Source organism: Chelon labrosus, assembly GCF_963514085.1.
Source record: "Chelon labrosus genome assembly, chromosome: 15".
NCBI classification, from domain to species: Eukaryota; Metazoa; Chordata; class Actinopteri; order Mugiliformes; family Mugilidae; genus Chelon; species Chelon labrosus.
The window spans coordinates 16,638,637-16,660,909 of record NC_140348.1 but is presented as its reverse complement, the minus strand read 5'-3'; the positions used below and the strand labels follow the sequence as shown (position 1 = coordinate 16,660,909).

The 22,273-nt window shown below is 42.0% G+C and overlaps 2 protein-coding genes across 2 annotated transcripts; both read left to right on the top strand.

The window, feature by feature from the left end:
- Positions 1-460: 460 nt before the first annotated feature.
- klhl31 (kelch-like family member 31) lies at positions 461-3,317 on the top strand. The gene is made up of 2 exons (XM_084561652.1): positions 461-1,667; positions 1,753-3,317. The coding sequence occupies exons 1-2, from the start codon at positions 493-495 to the stop codon at positions 2,483-2,485; spliced, it is 1,908 nt and encodes a 635-aa protein (XP_084417778.1). The 5' UTR covers positions 461-492; the 3' UTR covers positions 2,486-3,317.
- Positions 3,318-6,416: 3,099 nt separating this feature from the next.
- On the top strand, positions 6,417-16,933 carry gclc (glutamate-cysteine ligase, catalytic subunit). The gene is made up of 16 exons (XM_084562426.1): positions 6,417-7,052; positions 7,849-7,961; positions 10,420-10,602; positions 10,892-11,005; positions 11,165-11,223; positions 11,359-11,495; positions 11,630-11,704; positions 12,067-12,183; positions 13,697-13,835; positions 13,920-14,032; positions 14,121-14,213; positions 14,298-14,402; positions 14,508-14,589; positions 14,669-14,778; positions 15,971-16,091; positions 16,188-16,933. Exons 1-16 carry the CDS (start codon positions 6,903-6,905, stop codon positions 16,367-16,369), a joined length of 1,893 nt encoding a protein of 630 aa, XP_084418552.1. The 5' UTR covers positions 6,417-6,902; the 3' UTR covers positions 16,370-16,933.
- Positions 16,934-22,273: the final 5,340 nt, after the last annotated feature.

The window sequence follows — 22,273 nt, the reverse complement described above, 5'->3', positions numbered from 1 at the left end:
ATGTCTCAAAGTCTATAAAAGGAACGTCATGGGTGAGCCGTCCAGTGTTGCTATTCCTGGACACGCTGCTGATAAATTGTGACAGATGCAGGAGCATGTTGATGTACTCGCATGCTTCGGCATCACCTGGTAGCACAAATGTCTTCTAACTTGTCAGTGTCTTGTTTTGTCAAAAATGGATAACTTTTGAGAAACATTTCCCTTTAGAGTGAGAGGTTTAAATGTTCTGAGATTTGACATTATTGATTAATTTTGGGCAAAGAAAACAGGACACTGACCAGAAGAAATCAAACAGTGTTCTAGTCCAATTGTTTTCCAGCACCGATTCATGTCTGTCACAAATTGTTACTGTATCAGGCTGACTTTATCAAGGATCTGTCTTTGATTTCATTTTCATAACATTTTCAAGCTGTAGTGGACGTCTCAAACTAAATCCATTATGTGTATATGTATATTTTCAGAAGGTCTGGGGTGTGTACTGCTGCAACAGCCATGGCACCCAAAAAGAACAAGGCAACCAAAAAGAGCAAAGGAGACATAAATGATATGACCATAATGGTCGAGAACAGCCCCGTCAGCAAAATTAACGGGTTAAACACGCTGTTGGAAGGAGGAAATGGCTTCAGCTGTATTTCAACTGAGGTCACCGATTCTGTGTATGCCCCAAACCTCCTGGAGGGTTTGAGCACCATGAGAAACGAAAGCTTCCTCTGCGATCTAACAGTCTCCACCAAATCAAAGTCATTTGATGCCCACAAGGTTGTCATGGCCTCCTGCAGTGAGTACATTAGAAAAATCTTGAAGAAGGATCCAACCCTCCAGAAGATCGAGCTGAATGAGCTGTCACCAGTCGGCCTCGCCACCGCGATTACGTACGCATATTCGGGAAAGCTCACCCTGTCGCTCTACAGCATCGGCAGCACCATCGCCGCAGCCATGTTGCTGCAGATCGGCACCTTGGTGAAGATGTGCAGCGATTTCCTCATGCAGGAGCTCAGCGTGGAGAATTGCATGTATGTGGCCAACATCGCCGACACCTACGACCTCAAAGAAACCAAAGAGGCGGCTCAGAAGTTCATGCGGGAGAACTTCATCGAGTTTTCTGAGATGGAGCAGTTCCTGAAGCTCACCTATGAGCAGATCTGCGAATTCCTCACCGATGACTCCCTGCAGCTCCCCTCTGAGGTCACAGCCTTCCAGATCGCCATGAAATGGTTGGACTTTGACGAGAAGAGGCTGAAGTACGCGGCAGATCTCCTAACTCACATCCGCTTCGGCACTATCTCTGCCCAAGACCTGGTGAACCACGTGCAGAGCACACCTAGAATGATGCAAGACCCCGAGTGCCATCGTCTCCTTGTGGATGCCATGAACTACCATCTGCTGCCATATCAACAGAACATCCTCCAGTCACGCAGAACAAAGGTACGCGGTGGCCTCAAGGTGATTCTCACAGTCGGCGGACGCCCCGCGCTGACAGAGAAATCTCTCAGCAAAGATGTTCTCTACAGAGATGTGGACAACGTGTGGAATAAGCTGACAGAGATGCCAGCAAAGAGCTTCAATCAGTGTGTGGCTGTCCTGGATGGCTTCCTGTATGTGGCAGGTGGTGAGGACCAGAATGATGCAAGGAACCAGGCTAAACACGCTGTTAGCAACTTCTGCAGGTACTTATTAACCAAAACTCACAATTTGTCACATTAGTTGGTGTTACATTGACAAATAACTGTGAATCTCTCTGATATTCTTTAGGTATGACCCCCGCTTCAACACTTGGATTCACTTGAGCAACATGATCCAGAGGCGCACACACTTTAGCCTCAACATTTTCAACGGCCTCTTGTTTGCCGTCGGAGGCCGAAACGCTGATGGCGTCCAGGCCTCTGTGGAGTGCTATGTGCCCTCCTCCAACCAGTGGCAGATGAAAGCTCCCATGGAGGTGCCACGCTGCTGTCACGGCAGCTCCGTCATCGACGGCAAGATCCTTGTATCAGGAGGTTACATCAATAACGCCTACTCCAGGGCTGTGTGCAGTTACGACCCCTCCACTGACACCTGGCAGGATAAGAGCAGTCTGAGCACACCTCGAGGCTGGCACTGCGCCGCCACCGTGGGAGACCGGGCCTACGTCATCGGCGGCAGCCAGCTGGGAGGTCGTGGGGAGAGGGTGGATGTCCTTGCCGTCGAATCTTACAACCCTCACAACGGGCAGTGGAGCTACTGCGCGCCCCTCCACACGGGGGTGAGCACAGCCGGCATTTCCATTTTGAACAACAAGGTCTATCTCCTCGGGGGCTGGAACGAGGGCGAGAAGAAGTACAAGAAATGCATTCAGGTTTACAACCCTGACATCAATGAATGGACTGAGGATGACGAATTGCCTGAAGCTACAGTCGGCATTTCGTGTTGTGTTGTCACCATACCCACAAGGAAGACACGAGAGTCCAGAGCCAGTTCAGTTTCATCAGCACCAGTCAGTATATAAGGGTTTAGATGACTACAACAATAGTTTACATGTCTACAGGTCTCCAGCTTGTCTGTTGCATAATCTTGGTACTAAACTGATGATTGCAATTTTGGGAACATGATCTTCTAAAATATTACTTATTAATTTGAAACTAATTAAAACCAACGACAAGTGAAAAATCATGAAACATATTAACAGCATATTTGACATCATTCGGGCCAAATGACAGAGACAAACTAAACATGGCAAATAACCGACAAATTTCCTCTGGGGCCAATTCAGCTAGGATAATTTCATTAACCGCTTTTCTTTTCTAGGAAATAAAACTCTAATGAAAGCTATGAATTAAGCTAAATGAATGTTTTTAGCAATACTGGGTTTGTGACAGTTCTGTTTGTGGTGACGAAAGCTACTGTGATTCTCACATACTTGAACGAAATAAGAAGCTGGGATAAGTGTTGGCCTACCAGGAGTAGGTGCTTCTGATTAGTGTTTAAATACACCACGTCGTACGACTACAGTCTCTTTATGTGTGAGGCATGTGTCTCGCGTGTAGTCTTGCGCTGTATGTTGTGTGATTGCCATAAACACTATCAGTGAGAAGAAAACTGTTAGTAACGTGTTGGGGTCATGGAGGTTGAAAGGGTTTGGATGTGACGGTAATAAACCATTTTGTAAAAAAAGAAAAATATAACTTGGGAATAGCGTACAGAGCCTGAGCTCTCCTGGAAGTCAGTACTCATGAATTCCTTGACTGCTCATGTCTTTCCATTTTTTTTGGTTTTGTTTTGTTTTTAAATTAAAGAGATGACATATAAGCTACCATGAGCCGTGGTCATTTATTCAAAACTATTTATTGTCATTTAGGTGACACATTTAATCACACAAAATATTGCTGGTTTCTATTTTTTAAATTATCATTCATTGAAAATTATTGAAAATAAGTCAGTGAGTTATTATCAGCAGATTTGCTTGGTGGAACAATTTGGAAGATCACATTCTTCCATTTGAATCATGAAGTTTTAATGATTTGACCTTTGACTTCACGTCTTTCGTCCAACGTCAGTGTTATCGGAGGGTATAAATGTCTTTTTACAACTTCGTCATCATTATTTACAACTTGGTGTTTAATATTTAAGGAGATCACAGGTTGGATTTTGTTTTACACAATCATTGTAAAACCACAAGAATTTCACCTCGCTCATTATGACTGTGAGTATGACTCAGAGAGTTTGAAAACAGGGCCTGTGACATTAGACAAAAAGAAAACCGACAAGTTCATCACAATATGGACAGTTTTCTTTAGTCTCTTGGCCATTAATCCCAAATAGGGTGGTGTCTCATATCAGGGCATTACACCTGCCAGCTCACAGATAAGACAGACTTCCTGCTAATATTATTATTTCCCGTGTCCTGTTTATTTTTTACAAGCCAATAAAGTCATATTATAAAAACATAAACAAGCATGTTCTGAAGCTAATACAGCAAAGGACTGTCATGCTTTTCTTTGTTTGGCTCCTGTATTGGAGCAGTAAAAAAGTAGGTAAAAGAGAAGACAAACAATGAGCAAATGCAAACTTAAAAATACTTTAATGGAGATTTATTTATTTATTTATTTATTTATTAATCATAAGTAGTAGGCCAAACTGGTTTTAACAATTAAGTGATGCTGTTAATTTAAAGTCTTTAAAGCGGGGGTCTTCACTGAGTCTCGTCAAGTTTGTTAGTTTTGGCAAAATTAAATTGTGAGACTTCTTGTATCTGATAGTAAAACTTGCATGTTCATTTTCTTTTAATGAAAGAGGAGGTGTACATTCGGTCATATTATGAATTATTCAGCAAGTAATTTAACTTTTATAGGTGGAACACTGAGACCTTTAAGGAGGTGCCATAAACACAGGAGTGTCTGTACAGCTTTAAATGTGAAGTAGCCCAGTTTTAAAAACATAATTATTATTATTTTCTTATTTACAGCTTCTGACTATGAGTGACGGTCTCTTACATGCAACATTTTCTGCTGAAGTTTGAATCATTTAGGTTATGTTTCATGAGGGAAATGTTTGTTTTGTTGTTTTTTCTCGTTGATCTAATTGACCACAGGTGGTAAAACCTTTTCCCATGCACCAATGAGAATTGAGCAGTACTTAAATAAAAATAACATGAATGCAGTGGTGGGGCTGTTTATGTTGCCATGTTTATTTCATGATTATTTTACTTCACTGTGACTTGCATTTAGAACTTGCCAGTCCTTACTTGAACAAGCCTCATGAACTTGCCTCATGAATCAAAAACATTACCTGCCTCAGTAAACTTTCTAATAGTCATCAGGACGTGAAGGTGACTGTGCATTTTTTTTTTTATTTGTTTGTAAATGAGCACGATAAGATTATAGAAGAATTAAAGCGCATTCTTATGTGAGGCAGATAGGAGTGCCGATCGTTGCCCTACATCCGTCTTCTTTCATCATCCCTGCATGAATCATACAGCCTTCACAAGTGCTGTGTCATCATTACAGTCCTTCTTTCTAGGAGTAATGTTGCACAATAAGCTGGTCCTTTCCACGCTCCAGTCAAAAACTAAATCTGCAGGATTTTTAAGTAAAAATTAATATAGTGTTGTTGTCTTATGTTTCTAAAAGACAAACTGCATTGTTGTGTAATGTAACAACTTTCTTGCTTCTCAGCTTTTGTTTTGTTTTGTGTTGTGTCCTGGATCCAGAAGAACAGTGAACTCAACATGATGGTAGATTTTCTTTCAAAAAAAGAGTATTGGTTGCCTTTTAAACTTTAGTATTTACCATTTTTGTGTCTGAAAATTATGCTTTTACTCTCCCTTTTCTTCAGCAATGTCTGAGGAGAGTAAGCCTGATGTCCGAGAGGGAAACTACTGCTGAAACCAGTAGCTGATAGTTGATTGATCTAAGAAAAGTAACTAGTGAAAATGATTTATTAGTCAAACATTTTTTTTGCTGCAGCCCACCAGATTGTGAGTATTTGGTGTGTTTCCCTGCTGTTTCCTCGTTGTCCAAATGGGCAGTGACTAGTAAAGTGGTTATCCTTAACTGTATCTGAGGGAAAAATATTACCACTTCACTTTAGTCCAAAACCGCTCATTTCACCAATCATAAATGGTTTCTTCAGTCCTGAATGCTTGACACCTTAAGTCAGGAGTCTCTGGCCATTAACCCTAACCCTGACAAACTCGTCTTTAAGTAACCCGGCAAGTCCTGCTGCCTTTGTTTCAGCCATAACATTACGACCACCTTCCTAATATTATGTAGGTCTCCCTTGTGCCTCCAAAGCAGTTGTGACTCATCAGAGAAATGGACATGGACCTTCTGAGGGTGTCCTGTGGTGTCTGGCAACAGAATGTTGTTAGTGGGGGCCTTTGGGTCCTGTGGGTTGAGGGGAGGGGCCTCTGTGGATCAGGCTCGTTCCAGTGCATCCCACAGATTCTTGATCAGTTTGGGGTTTAGTGAGTTTGGAGGCCAGGTCAACACCATGTGCTTTTTTTGAGTTGTTCCTAAACCGTTTTTTTTTTTTTTTGTGATTACTGCTGCCATGAAGGAGTGTCATTGCTATGGGGTGAGGATGCCTGGTCTGGTCTAGGTGGGTGCTAACATCCACCCAGATGCCAGGTCCAAAAGTTTCCCAGCAGAACATTGCATTGTCACAAGATGGTCAATGTTATTCACTTCTCCTGTCAGTGGTTTTAATGTTGTATGTGAAATATGTATCATGACCTGGATGACTGAAAACCTGAAAACCAGACATATTGTCCACTTTTCCTTTTCTCTTGTTCATTGGCTCAGCATCGCTCTGATTGACAGGTCGGGGGGAGGAACCTGAGCGGCGATTAATGCTGAGTCATTGTGACGTCGCTGCGCTCCGCCCGGCGACATCACGTGCGTAAAGCCAGGAGGGCGTTCATATGCTCAACACAGACCGACACTGACTGAGCGGCAGAGCACACCGACAACAACCTCCTAGCTACCGGGTTCACAAACTGTCATTCCCAGACAGCGCTGCACATTGACCAGCTCAGTCCGTGGCTGTTAACGGGGCCGAGCACTGATTAACTCGTGCGGGTTTTTTTTAGTGGAGTATAGCCGCGTTCATCCACTCACTTCACCCGAGCTAACCGGGCATTAGCAAGTGATGAGCAGGGGCCTGCTTCTTCTGGATGCCCAGCTAAGGTTACCGACAGGGCACGCCGCGTAACAGCGCCAATAAACTCTGCATTCAGCCTGTGAACTCTGTGGCAGCACCCTACGGACCCAGACTTTTTTACCCCACCGCTTTATTTGGACCTACGCTGCATGCTAGCTCCACACACCAGCTAGTTAGCTAACGCTCCTTGGTGCAGCAGCTCCAGTGCAAGCAGCCAGCAAAGACACACATCGACCGCCAGTCTCCACTTCCAGCCTGTCTGTGCGATGGGTCTGCTGTCACAGGGATCTCCGCTGAACTGGGAAGAAACCAGGAAGTATGCCGACCACATCAGAAAGCACGGCATCATCCAGTTTCTGAACATCTACAACAAGGTGAAGGAGCGTCAGAGGGATGTGCTGAAATGGGGCGACGAGGTGAGAAACTTAAACCGAGCTGTGCATGTGTCTGGTGATGCATTGGGTCAGTCGGCCACCATGGCTGCGTGTGATGCAACAGTGGTCTGTTATTGATGTAGAAATTTGGTTTTGCACCATGAACGCAGCATGCAACTCAAATGAGCCTGCGACTTCTAATGCTGTGTGTTTATAATGTGTTTTCTCATTATGTTGCACTTTCCTAATGTGTGTTTATATAAGTTGATTGTCAAACTTTGCCACTCGGTGCAAGGGTAGGGCTTTGTAGCTGTTAAATGTCTCTTTATTTGCAGATTTGCAGTAATATTTTTACGAGAACGTGACAAACCAGAAGACCTTGGCTTGTGTTGGCGTTTAGTTTCTCAGTAACAGTAATGACCAGAAATTACAGGTAGACGCTCCTCCTAGGGTAAACAGGTATAGTCATGCCGGGTCTACATGTATATTTTAGGGGGGGGGGGGGGTCCTGGTTGCTGCATTGTTCATTCAAAACTGCACTTGTAGTCTGTGCCTGCCGCCCGGCCGCAGTACAAGTGTTTTGATTTCAAACGAGGAATGCTGTTGTTATAGATTAATCCCGCTTTCAGACAGGGGATTACAGGCCAGTGGAGTCAAAGTCAAGGAAACATAACTGATGGATTGGAGTTGATGTGATGGCGTCCCCCGTCTGATCTTAGAAAACCTCGGCTTTGCGCTGTAGTCTAGCGCCGACGGAAAGCCTGGTTTAGAAGTGTGTTTTAGTCGTGGGTTAATGACGTGTTGTTGTTGTTTTTTTTTTTTAATTCATCACTTGTAGGTTGAGTATATGCTGGTGGAACTGGATGACAAGGATGAGAAGGTGCGAATTGTCCTGAATGGCGGGGAGGTCCTGGAGACCCTCCAAGACCAGGGTGAAAAAGTCAATCCCAAGTAAGTATACTTGCCACTGCACATAGTTACAGATATTAAATATGCAGATGTTTACACTCTGTATTTTTAAAAGTCGTTTTGGTACTAATCACAATATCCAAAATCCCTCTGATGCTGCCTAAAATGTTGGACCAGGCAAGCGCATCAGTTTATGCACAGATCCGATACCAAAATGAAACCAATTTGTTCTTCCTTCTTCTTTCTAGCTCGGTCTAAAATACACCACCGGACTGTACAGTGCTCCTACACACTAGCCTACGTTACAGCCTGATACACACCTCCCCAGAAATGTAACTTGACACCACAGCACAACACCTGTGATTGATCCAAATTGCATTTCCTCATTGCCTTCTCTAAACACCTGGATAAGCACAAAAAAATTCACTGTGCCGATAAGTCAGCACCAACGCTTAAATGGTTCGACTGCCGAAGGCTCTGCGCAGACCCGTGGCGGGAGCATAAACCACGTCTAAAACAGCAGTTGCAAGTGGTTGTACATTGCAGTGTGCAGCTTAGGCCACAGTTTCTGATAGCCACATTAGCCACAGGCAGCAAAAACTTAGCACCAGTGCTGCCACTTTTAGCATGAGTTCACCAAGTGCCAAAGGTAGTCAGTGAAGTCGTCAAATTCATTGTTTCGGACAATCAACCCTGATAACTTGGGATTTTGCCGCTAATTTTGAGCCACTTTTGTTAAGACACAGACATATCTTTATGTTGAATTTATCTGAAGGTCTCTAGTTTTTATTTATCTTCCACCTACAATGTGTTTGTCTGAAAGTCAATTGTTTTTACATGTATTCTTGAACTGAGTTAGATTGTGTGTACTTTCATTAGTGTTTGTTTTGTTATCGCAAAATCCAGTATGTACCCACACCGGCTTTTCTTTGAGGCTGATAAGCATATCTCTGTTTGTTGCGGAGCGCTCAGGTTTCTTTTTAGTTGCTTGCTCCAGCATATGCAAAGGCAGATCATCTTTGCATATAAGAACAAAGCTCCATTTATCTTCAATGAGAGCAGATGTTGATGTTGGTGATAAAAGATTTGCAACTAATGTCTGATGCAAGGCAGTGGTATCTGACACGTGTGTGCGACGGTCAGAAAACCAAGGAGAAAGTACAGATTTTTTTTTTTTTTTTTTTTTTTTATGCAATACTTTGACCTCCTCACGCAATAATCTAAGAAGGGAAACATCTGTCCCAAATTGAGGGCGTTGTCCACATTACTTCACTTTTTGGAGTCGCAGGTTAAAAAGATATAGAGACAGGTTTGTGCTGCAGGCAAACACTTCTATCTCATCATGTCGCGCCACACACGGATTTGCCTGCGGGGCTTTTGCAGCCCACTGTCAATTTGACTTTCAAAGTCACCGTCCATTCATCATTCGTATGTTACATGTGATGACTGACGTACAGTACGTAATCCTCGCACTGGAACTCAAGCTCCCTCGTGTTGGAAAGATTGCTCCCGTTCAGATCCTCGGACAAATATTTCCTTTCATTTAAAATGTCACAAGGAAACTCAAGGTTTTAAAAAAAGCAAAGGGGAATTATGTTTTTCAGACATGTTTTATTAAAACTGACTAAAACAGTCAAGCATGCTTGGAATGCGTCATCTGATTAGAGAACAATCATGTTTTTAGAAGCAGCCAAGTAACTTCTGCATTTGCAAAAGAGTTGTATTGATCTCATCATTGTTGCTGAGTTATGAGTCGGATGGAGTTCATCTCTCCCAGGCTTGCTTGAATTTTTCTGTTTCATTTTGGCAGTGCTCCTCGAGCTCTTTCCTCCTCATGTTTGAGAAGCTAGAAACGGCGGCCAACAGAACGATTCATTTACTTACTGAGCTGTAAACACACCAGAATAAAGTATTAGCCTTTTATAAAATGATAAAGTTATACCTTACCACCAAATAAAAAGTTGTCAGTGTCTCTATTTAGCATAGAAGGTGTTATATTATTTAATTTTATAAGGATATGATATTTTTATTTATAATTTTTTTAGAACAATTAGATCTCTAAAACATAATGGTATTTTGCCCGAGGAGCTCCAGCCATCTGCTTGCCTAAACTGTTGTAAAACTTTCTTTAAAGAAGAGGAATTCTCCGCAGGCGCTGTAAATGTGTTTGTACAGGCTCCCGAGTGTTATGCTTGCTGGCTGCCCGTGACGTCGGTCTGAATCTGTGTAGCCGACTTCACCCGGGGGAAACAGCAGCAGCAGTGAGAATAGTAGAGCCAGTGCATTCCTCATTACTGCCCCTCTGTCGCACACACCAGAGAGCACGCTCTGGAGCACAAATACTCTGCGTTCGTTTGCCCTGCCAGGAATTATGGCTGACATATGATAAAAGGCGAGCGGGCAGTTTATTTAATCACAAAGGTCACTGCGATACTGAGAGCAGGGCCTTCCTTCTTATTGACTCACCTATACATGTTTTTATTTGTATGCTTTTTTGCAGTCACCCCACACTTTGGAGACCAGAGTATGGCAGCTACATGATTGAGGGGACACCAGGGCAGCCGTACGGCGGCACCATGTCAGAGTTCAACACCGTGGAGGGCAACATGAGGAAGAGGCGAGGAGAGGCATCAGCTGTCCTGAACCAGAATGAAATCCTGTGCACCATTACCGCGTTTCCAAGGTACTTTGCAATTCAAATGTTTCTAATGCTTCGTCGCGGTTACGTCATTGAAGGTGATGATTGGTCTAAATCATCACGACAATTGAGGTAATTGTCGTGATGATTTAGAGTCGGTCAGTTGACCAGCCAGTGGATAGAAATGATGTTCAGTTTGAAGCATTGGATAAAGTTTATGGAAACCGTTAAATCAAAGAACTGATTGGCAGATTGATTGAGTCATGATTAAAGTTACTTGCAACCACAGAAGAGCTGCATGTATTTTAATTATTGTTTTTTGTTGTTGTTGTAGGTTAGGTTGCCCAGGATTCACCAAACCAGAGTACCGGCCGACTCCCGTTGAGGCGGGAGTGTCGAAGTCGCTGTTTTTCCCAGATGAAGCCATCAACAGACACCCGAGATTCAGGTTAGACTTTATGGTTAATAAAACTTAGTAAATATGCAAGCTTGCGTCGTGCCAGTTAAATATTACGAGCAAAAAGCAAAGTTTCACAAGACTCGATAATCTACCAGAGCTGATCAGAAGCTGACAGGCGGATTACAACTACATTATGTGGTTTTTCAGCACCCTGACCAGAAACATACGTCACAGAAGAGGAGAGAAAGTCGCAATAAATGTGCCAAGTAAGTCGGAGAAAAACAGTGTCGTAACTGAGACATTATTCCTTGTGCAGTTTTTAATGTACGTCATGTTCCTTCTCATAGTTCATGTAATAAATAATAATAAAATATGACTGCGTTTTCTTTTTCCTGTTTCAGTCTTTAAAGACAAGCGCACTCCATCTCCATTTGTGGAGGAGTTTCCCGAGGACGACGGCGAAGCAGCGAGAGCGGCTCTGCCCGACCACATCTACATGGACGCCATGGGCTTCGGCATGGGGAACTGCTGTCTGCAGGTAGGGTCCTCGTTGCCCTTTTTGTTTTTCAGTCTGTTATGTCAGCGTGAATATGTTGTGGCTGTAGGTCTGCAGTCCTAATCGGTGATTTATGAATGTACTTCAGCCTCTTTTTATGGTGCTTTCTTTTTCAGGTGACATTCCAGGCTTGCAGCATTGATGAGGCAAGGTATCTTTACGACCAACTAGCGACGTTCTGCCCCATTGTGGTGAGTTGATAAGTAGAACACAAGCTTTTATTCATACGTTTAACTATTTAACTGAGGTACATCTCAGCAGGATGTGTGGATAACTTTCTGTTTAGCTTCTTAATCAGTTAAAAATGTCATAGGTGTCATTTTGCACACATTATGCAGGTGAGCGCTATTTTAAAAGCAGCATCACTGCAAAAATAAAACCTAAGTGTCTTGTCGTTGATCTTGTCCATGTGTGTTTTTGTTAATAGTGTTTTTAGTCATACTCTGTACTTGAGTCTTCAATTGAATTTGAATCTTTGGATCTTTGTTGCTCCCACGTTTTTTTTTTTTTTTTCCCCCCGAAATGCACTGAGCATAGTTTCCTCTCATTGCAGATGGCGCTGAGTGCAGCCTCGCCCTTCTACAGAGGCTATGTGTCAGATATCGATTGTCGCTGGGGGGTTATTTCTGCCTCTGTGGATGACAGGACACAAGAGGAGCGCGGGCTGAAGGTGAGTGGGCGAAGCTGAAAGCCGCCTTTAACAAACTCGATGATAATAGGTAGCTATTTAGGAGGCAAATACGTGCTTTTCTTCAGTGAACTAGGTGAGGTTTGGGAATTAGTTTGATGGAGCTGAGTTTTTTTTTTTTGTTGTTGCCAGAAGCCATTAATCATTGCTGGCATCTCTGAAGCCCTAGGCTAACATGTGGGTTGGGTTAGTTGAGCTAAGCCAACAGGGAGTGGCACAAATACAGGGTGGTGGAAAACTGTTTTTGTCATTTTAGAATTTAGCATTTATCTAATCTATGTCATAACTTAAGAAGGGGAACATCCTCTATTAAAATATATTAATGGTACAGTTTAATTCTGCAAAACAGGTTATACAGGCACTGATTACAATGTCACTAATGGTGAAAACTTCCCACACATGTCAGTCGTGTCATTAGTTTAAATCTTCTGAAGGCAGATTGATGACGGGCTTTAGACTAGGGGTTGAACTGAAGTAGTTTAAAGTGGGGGGTTGTGGGGGGAATGCAACATGTCTTGTTAGCGCTGGGCTCAGTTACAGAGAGCGAAATCATCGTCCGTGTCATAATACAACAGTATACAGTTCAGTGTTTTATTTTTTTGTTTTTTTTTTTCTGATAGGAAGTAGTCCCAGCAAGATATTTAACATAACTTCTGTATTAGGGCTAATAAATCAGTCCTAATCCTCTATTGCACATCTGTGTGGCCTGTACCTTTTTTTTGTTTTTATCAAGATCGTTTTAATTGGCTGCACATAAAGTTGTTATTTTCCAAATGAAGCGACCAGAATTGGAAGAATTCTCAACACTTTCATTCTGTCAGGGTGTAGAGCCACAAACTGAAATTAAACAGTGTTGTAAAACCTGATAGATGGGTTTCACTCAGTCATCGCCACATGTTTCCGTTAACTCGGGTTTCAGATAAGACAAATTTTCCCGAATGCTTTTATAAACACTGCGGATATGCAGTTTGTGGATCTCATGGTTTTTGCGTTGACACCAAATGTCAGCTGTGGATTAAAATAACTTCAGCAAACCGGTCCTTCTACAGTGAGCTTCTCGTTTTCAAGCTTCAAGATTCAAAGAGTTTTTATTGTCATGTGCACAATGTAGAAACATGTTCCCCGTACAGTGAAATTCTTCTTTTGCCGTCCACCCAGATGCCTAACAATATAAAAAGTCTTAGAAATAGAATATAAAAAATATATGAAATAAATAATATAATAATAACTGCAAATATCAATGTGTAAATGGGAATGTAAACAACGAACTGAAAAATGTAAACAGGAGCTGAAAAGTCAACAGTGCATTTCTAACAATGAATTAGTATTTTTATGCTAGTCATTCATCTCCACTTTTCATAACTGTCACTATTGAGTCAGCTTTTATTTTTGTCGACTCTGAATTACTCACTATTACGTCTCTGCTGTAGATATCACAGTAAAAACAAACTGTGTTTTGAGTTTTAAACGTGCGAAAATAACTTTTCTCTTGCAGCCCCTGAAAAACAGCAAATACAGGATCTTCAAGTCGAGGTACGACTCGATCGACAGCTACCTGTCCAGCTGTGGCGAGAAGTACAACGACATTGATTTGACGATAGACGAGGAGATCAACAAGCAGCTGCTTGGAGCCGGTACCGATATCTAAACCACATCAGCCGCACTCAGAATCCACTTATGTGCAGTCATGAAATAAACAACGGTTCTTTTGTTTATAGGAATTGACAAGCTGCTGGCCCAACACATAGCACACCTCTTCATCCGAGACCCGCTCTCGGTCTTTGAGGAGAAAATACACTTGGATGATGAAAACGAGTCGGATCACTTTGAGGTGAGGATTTTTGGTATTCTATTAGTTTCTGGGAAGAAAGCCGACCATGTACGGGGAAAAAAGCTTCATTGTTCAAACGTCTTTGCAGAACCTCCAGTCGACCAACTGGCAGACGATGAGGTTTAAACCTCCACCTCCGAACTCTGATATCGGCTGGAGAGTGGAGTTCCGCCCCATGGAGGTACTTATCAGCCGTAATATCTTCAGTCTGGGTTAAGTCGTCATAGTAAAATTATTATTAAACTATTACTTTTGCTTTTATCAGGTGCAGCTAACTGACTTTGAAAACGCTGCTTACGTGGTCTTTGTCGTCCTGCTCACCCGAGTGATCTTGTCCTACAAGCTGGACTTCCTAATCCCGTTGTCGAAGGTGATTACAGCATTTTACAGAAAGGAGAAACTTAATCAATAGAGAGTTGGCTCCTGATGATGGAGAGTTTTTGTAAACGATGCTCTGATGCTGGTTCTTTATTAGGTTGACGAAAACATGAAGGTGGCGCAGAAGAGAAACGCCGTCCACGAGGGCATGTTTTACTTCCGGAAGGACATCTTTAAAGGTGCGTGAAACTGAAGACGCAGTCGATGCTCACGGTGAGTGCTGCAGGTTGGAGTAACGGATGCTCTGTCCACCGACAGGCTGCAGCTCGGTCCTCGATGGCGCCGCTTCCGCTCAGAACGGCGTGGACACCGACTGCGGTAACGAGGAGTACACGCTGATGAGCATTGACACCATCATCAATGGAAAGGTGATTATTGTCTCACACATGATGTCTTTGGAGCTTGAAGCAAAGAAGCTTTTCTTCTGACAACACCAGAGTTCACGCTTGTGGTTTGGAGCGAATCAGCTGAACAGTAATTGGATGAATCGCTCTGCTACGTGATAAAAGACATTTACGTTCCCCTCAGGATTAAATGCTGAGTATTCATGTAGCCTCAGCTGTGCTTTTTTGAGTGCTACTCAGCAATTAACATGGTACAAAATGTGCCTGCTTAGCAGTTTCATGAGGAGAATATTATACTGCCTTCACGTTATATTGTTTTAACTGTTTTCAGTAAGAAAACAACTCTATTTTTATATATTATATGTAACATTTAGGCTGTTTAATAATGTTATCACAAGGCTATGGGGCTTTTTTCAAATGACAATCTCAATTAATAGGGGAACGCCAAGTCTTATTTGATGTTATTTTTTTTTTTTTTGCCTGGAGCTGTTTAACCTGTAAACACAACCTTTCATTGTCTCAGATTAAAAGCCACAGTGCGTGCAAATGTTGACATTCAAAGTGGTTTCTGATAATCCGTGTGCAGGCTGCCAGCTGCTGTTTAGGATCAATTGGCTTGTGCAAATTTGTGGTCTTCTTTTTTTTTTTTTTAATATGCTACGGTTCCACTCAGGACGTCAGAGTAGACCTGAAATGTTCTGTGTTATTTCACAGCTCCATGCTCTGAAGTTTAAACTTTTCTTGATCAGGATTGATCTGATACCACACAGCAAGAAGGATCCGGGTTCAAATCCATTTCTACGTGGAGTTTTTATGTTCTCCCTGTGTCTGTGTGGGTTCTCTCCGGGTACTCCAGCTTCCTCCCACCATCCAAAGACATGCTGGTTAATTGGTGATTCTAAATTGGCCGTAGGTGTGAATGGTTGTCTGTCTCTCTGTGTTAGCCCTGTGATGGACTGGAGACCTGTCTAGGGTGTACCCCGCCTCTCGCCTGATGACAGCTGCGACCCCCGCGATCCTTCACAGGAACGAGCTGTTACAGAAGATGAATGAATCAATCAATTAAAGCTTTGAAATCACAATAATTTTAGTATTTCTCTTCCTCCCATTCTGTCGAAGAGGCTTCTGTGTGTCTGTAAATATTTAACCTCAAACAACCACTGGCACATCTGTAGACTCATAAGCCATTTAACACTTACTCTCTTCTTCTCTCCAGGAGGGAGTATTTCAAGGGCTGATCCCAATCCTTAACTGCTACCTGGAAAACATGGAAGTTGATGTGGACACCAGGTGCACCATTTTAAACTATCTGAAGCTCATCAAGAAGCGTGCCTCAGGTATTAATAAACCACTAGACATTCGCAGAAGCAGATTATCTCCTGGTGCGGCTTCATTTCTAACCGTGAACTCCTTCTCCCGCTGATCTGAAACAGGCGAGCTGATGACCACGGCTAAGTGGATGAGGGAGTTCGTCGCGACGCACCCGCAGTACAAGCAGGACAGCGTCATAACGGACAAGATCAACTACGACCTGATCAAGAAGTGCGACAGAATCGCGAAGGGCGAGGAGCAGTGCCCCGAGCTCATTGGAAACCCGGTTAACAGGTTCAAATGAGAAGAGCAGCAACGTCTTTATTAATTTGAAGCATGTGAAGAAAGACCAAATGAAGCGGCTCAGAGAGGTCCAATTAAAAGAGAATGCAAAACAGCATGCGTGTGTTGTAAAGAAACACACCTGCATCAAATATATGTATATATACTGAATCAGATTTTTATGATTACAGAATTATTTTAATAGGATTAAGACATGCAAGGAGTTGTGTAATAGAAAATCAGATGTGTATTTATTTTTGTCTGGAAATCAAACATATCTGTGTGAGAATGTAAATGTAGCAAAGGGTTGTACAGTAGTCTGCTTTTAATCCTGTGTTCTGTAAATACTGTACTTCTGCTCTTGAAACCATTAACATCTCTTTTTTTTTTTTTGGATGTGATCTTTCTTCCTGTTGGGTTGGGATCTCCCTTTCTTTTATTTTTTTTTTTTGCATTTAGAGAAATGTTTGGCTTTGCTCTGCTGACATTGTAGTGGCACCTTGAAATTAGTGTTGCATTCAAGTGGAAATGGTGAAGCATTGTTTGCAATGTGATGCTGTTTCAAAATAAATCTGTACAACAGTAAGTTTGTCAGTTTTCTTACTACTGCAAATAATGCCCTTCATTTAAAAGGGGTTTAATTTTCTCTAATATGTTGTGAGCGTCGTCCTTAAGCTTGACCTTCATCAGCAGCGTTTACACAGGTACCGGACTTTATTTACACTATTTAAAAGGACAACACTAGTGTGACCTCAATCATGTCAAAAGGAGAGATAATTTTGAAGGAAAGAGTAAAATTTATTTAAGTAGCAAGAGCTAGTGAGAATATTTTGCCAGTGAGACGACATCATGAGTAGATGATGATATTGGATAGGGACATTTGGAGTCTAGATGCTGCTGGTGCTGGTGGAGTAGATGGAGATTGAGGAGTTTGAAGTGCCTGGACAACCAGGAGGAGTTGGAGATGGGCAGGGGAAGGGGAAGGGGGGGCAGACTTGACTCATTGTAGTGAATTTCAAAAGAACATTGGCGAGCTGATCTGATTGTTATCAGAGGGCAGTGATTTAAGGAAGGAAGTGACTCATACAGCGTGGGAAAGCAGAAGTGATGAACAGAATGGACCAGGGGAACTAAAATAAGTCTGACCGTAGAGGAATAGAGACGGAACATGTGAGCAAATCGTCCTAGAACTGGACAGCGTGAACAGTTTTGAGTCAGATTTTCATGTTTGGGGTCACGAATAAGTAAGAAGTTAATGTTTTGAGATACTTAACCACCTTCGTGAGCCTTCGACTTCCCTTAACTCTGAGAGAGTGGTCAAAGGTCAGGATTTACGATAAGATAGTCCTTTAATTTATCCTACAGTGGGAAAACAGTTCAGCTCTAGTAACTGGGCTCTTCCACATATATAGCATTCACCCTTCTGGTATCTATAAAACAACTTCTAAAATCACATACTTAGATCACAGGTGTCAAACATATGGCCTGCGGGCCAAAAGCGGCCCACCAGAGGGTCTAATCTGGTCCTCAGCATGAATTTCCAAAGTGCACAAATTACATAGAAGACTGCAATCTTTCAATGAATGACTGCTATCCCTAATGTGTCCAGTGTTTTAGTCAGAGAGGTGGACAGAACAAGAGACCCAAGACTAAACAGCAGACAGCAATGGATTTTCTTAGTTTATTAAACGTAAACATCCTCCTAATTTACTTGTTCTTTGCACTAAAACAAATGGAAAAAAGTCAGGAGTTGTCGTTACTTATAGATTATAGATGATCTGGTTTAATCTTTTAAACAGGTTAGAGAACATGACTAAGAACCTACAGCGACGCTAGCAGCTTTGCAAAATACAAAAGTATAAGAAACTCCGCAGACGGGTGTCCAATTAATGCCGATTGTCAACCATCAGCTTGAAATGTCAGGGTTTTTAAATGTTTGCCATCTCAGATAGGCACACAAATGTGTTTGCATGTGCACACACAGATGGGTAAACACGTCCACCCACAAGATGGTGGTATTGAACCACCGTTTTTAACACAGCCCTGAGCTGCAGCGACAGATGAGAGTGTTACCTCAGTTTGACCTCTTGAATAAGGACAACGATTATTTCTGGTACAGGCCTACTGATGCTGCAAAAAGAAATTAAAGTCGTGAGACTCGGCGTTCTCATTAAAACTGGATCCACGGCCTCAACACAAACATCCTCAGATAACGAACGTTTCGCGATAAGGCAGAAATATTTGTTGTTCACAACACCGTGAGGAAATGCTTTTATTATTTTTTGGTTTAGTTGATATGCTGCTGGTGTGATGAGCTGCAATTAAGTCTGCCTGAAGAAAAGTATATTTTTTGGGGGAAACAATGTCTTTGTAGTAACCAGCACATTGACAGGAATTAAATGACATGGAGTCATAATGATGGGGAAAAAACTGCATAATTTGCATTACATTTCAGATGTTGTTTCAGTTGGAGATAGTGTTTAACTGGTGCTGCTCCTCCTTACACAGTCTTACCTAGAACTCAAACTTCAGACCAGGACAAAAATTAAACTCAGATCACCTCTGATATTTACTGCTTTGAGTTACAGACTTTTAACACCACTTAGAGTTAATCATAAATCCAGAACGTCTGCCATTATGATCATAGCTGAGCTCATTAAAGCTGCTCTGATCCATATCATTATAATATCAGTTAATCACAGTGAGTACTTGAATGTGAATTCTTTTGCTCTTAGAAAACAGTGAATCATGACCTGGCTGCAGTTTTCTTCACTTCAGCAAAGCTTTTAAGCATAATTTCCGCTTTTTACGATTGAGTTCATCGCTGCAACAGGAAATGCATAAAATCCCTTGATTTGGATCATTGGAAAAATGACTCCAAATGAATGTTAATGATGCCGATGTGGTCCCCTTTCTAATGGATGTAAATGAAGCATGTGTTTCTTAATACATTTATGCAAAAGAGTCCTAAGACTCACTGTTCTTATGAAATATAAGAAATACACTGCTTCAGCACATTTTTTTAAACAATGTGTGTTTCATAAATAGGCACAAATATCTGTTGCACTCTACACCAAGAAGAAAGGCATGCTTTTTAGACATGTGATCCCCGTTTCTACTGGATGAGAATTAAGCATGTGCCTATTAATATATCAGCTAGATCTAGTTGCCCCCATGTGGTCAATAATAGTTAATGCAGTTTTTAATCTCAAAACTGACAACTTGAGACTGTTCCTAAGGTTTGCGATATCTGAGTCACTTTAGGCAGAGAGTAAGAGACAGGCACGATAAGTCTGAGCAGGCCCGTGTTGGTTTAATCCACAGATTTTCCAGCGAAAACACTGAGTAGGCAAACTGCGCCCAACACAGCGGTCCACACTCCAGGTGTGCATGTGTCTAACTGTGTCACCAGCATAAGAGTAAAAGACAAAAACACGTGTGACCTGAAAGATCCTGACCGTCCCAGCCAGGCCTTAACTGGTGTAGTGTGAGTTCAAAATATGCCCGTTTGGAAAGAGACACCTGTGAATTTATTTTAGGAAACACAGGTTTTTAACTGCTGAGGACTAACACACAGAGAAAACAACTAAAATATGACAATCCCTCATCTAACAACTACAGACTCTGCACTTTAAGTAGCACCCCTGCAGTATGAAGTAAAATGGACGAGGAAAGCTTCGAACAGATACACACAAACAACAGTGTCTGTGTAGCAATGATTAGGAGACAGAGAGTAATATTAAAGACCCAAGCTTAGTCTAAGACAGCTCATATAGTTCTGTCTGACAAACTTCATCAAACTTTCATCCCAGTGTAGAACCCATATTCACTGTGAGCTCTATGTTCTCAACCAGTGCTCACTTTAGTTTCATTTTTACATGATTTGATGTATACTAATGTGCGAGTAATGCACAAGTGAGGGTTTTATTCTGAGAACCTCTAGTCATCAGAGTAAGCACAGAGAGGGAGTAGTTTTCATTAAATATGCATTGAGTGGCTACGTAAAAACCACACTGTGAGGCTTTAGGCAATCTCTGGAGCTAAATGCTAACATCAAAAGCGATGATACTGACATGAATAGACAGGTAATGCTAATGTGCTAATGTTCCATCTTGGTTTAGCATGTAAGGATGCCAAGATTCGCTCATAGAAACAAAATACAGCTGTTAAAACATTCTTTTTTTGAAGATGGTGATGAAGAGGAAAAGTCACGGGATGATTGTTAAAGTTCATTTTCTGGGCACCATGAAGATTTTATACATCTCATTAGAAACTGCATTATAATGATGCTGTTGTCCTGTCATCTGCAACTGCAAACCTGGAAAACTGCAAAATATTAAGTGCATAAAACATTTGAATTTAACTGGGAACCTTAATTTAAATGGAAACTTCTCAGCATCTCTGTCAGCATTTCACACATACTTTGTCGACTGATGATCGGTCCATTGGAGGTGTCTCTCTAGAAATAAAATGTGTATATACATATATATAAAAAGAATCATGTCATGCCAGTGGAGGATTTTCCACAATCTGGCAACCCATTTAAAGTGGTAAAGTGGTCACACTAATTTGGCATTACTTACATCCTTTATATTAAGATTTAAGTGTAAAGTACATGATAAGTTTGAAAAATATATGAATAAATAAGGTTATGAGCAATCACTAAAAATAATCAAACTACAAATAAATATAAAAAATATTAAAACATGATAAAAGTAGAATTACTAGCCCTAATATAATAAAATAAGATAAATGATATCTTCTGCAAAAGTAACACCCTATCTTTAATGTACATGCATATCTGTGTGTTTAAAAAGTTCATTGATCGTTCGTTCGTGCAGTCTGCACATGCATGCCTCGTGTCAGGGACCATAACCTATTTCAGCGCAATTACAGGAGGACACGGAGAGCCTTGATGTCATCGTTTTGACTGTGTGTCTCGTTGCAACACACCGGGTCACCTCCTGGCTCTAACCCTCCTGCAGGGCAACGGGCCAGTCTGCGTGTTCCTCCCACTATTTTCCACTGAGCGACAAGGCTGCACATTGTGCTCAGACCGGCCAGCCAGCCGAGCCAGCCAAGGTTACACAGCCGTTTTCTCACCCCGCCTCAAAAAGGTAGGCAGTCCGCTGCTCCACACAGCTGCATCTCATCCACACTCAACATTTCCTCCTCGGTCCGACGCGGCTGGGCCACTTCATGGTAAGGCTTTCTTTCTTTGGTGGTATGCTTCTTTTTTATCAGAAAAGGAAAAAAACCGTTGCGGCGCGCATGGCGTCTGCTGCGTGTGTAAGCGATGAGTTTGGGTGATGCTGAAGCGGTGACCTCTGCTGTTAACGGCGGCTGCGGTCGACAGGATGCGATAAGTTTGCGCTCGGATATTTCCCCGAATTCTTCTCTTGGGAGTTTCCGTTATGAAAAGTGATGGTTGATTGGATTATGGCGGGCGGAGAACCACCGCAGTGATCCGCTCAGAGCGCACATCTTGTAGTTTACACGGACGGTGCGTAAAGTGCAGTTCTGGTTCCACGTGTGACCCTGATTTACAACTGCTATTATACAATCAGACGAGGGACAGGAGCCAGATTTAATGGGACACACTGACAGGGATTTGACGTTTATTCCTGACACTTTGTGATGATCAGTTAACACTGGAATCGTGTTAGGAGCTGCAGCATACTTAAAATACTGTGTTTTTAACTGATAGTTGACTTTTAAGTAGGGAAACTTTGAATTTGGTTCTTTCATGGTCTAGAGTTGGCAGTGACTAGACATAGCTGAATGATGATAATCATAAATTGCTGTTGAAACAGCGGAGAGATATTCAAAACAGAAATACACATTTATATTAGCATTATATATTCACCAGTGACTCTTGATCTCTGTTGTGTCACTATTCTCACTATAAATTAAAAGATTACCTTAT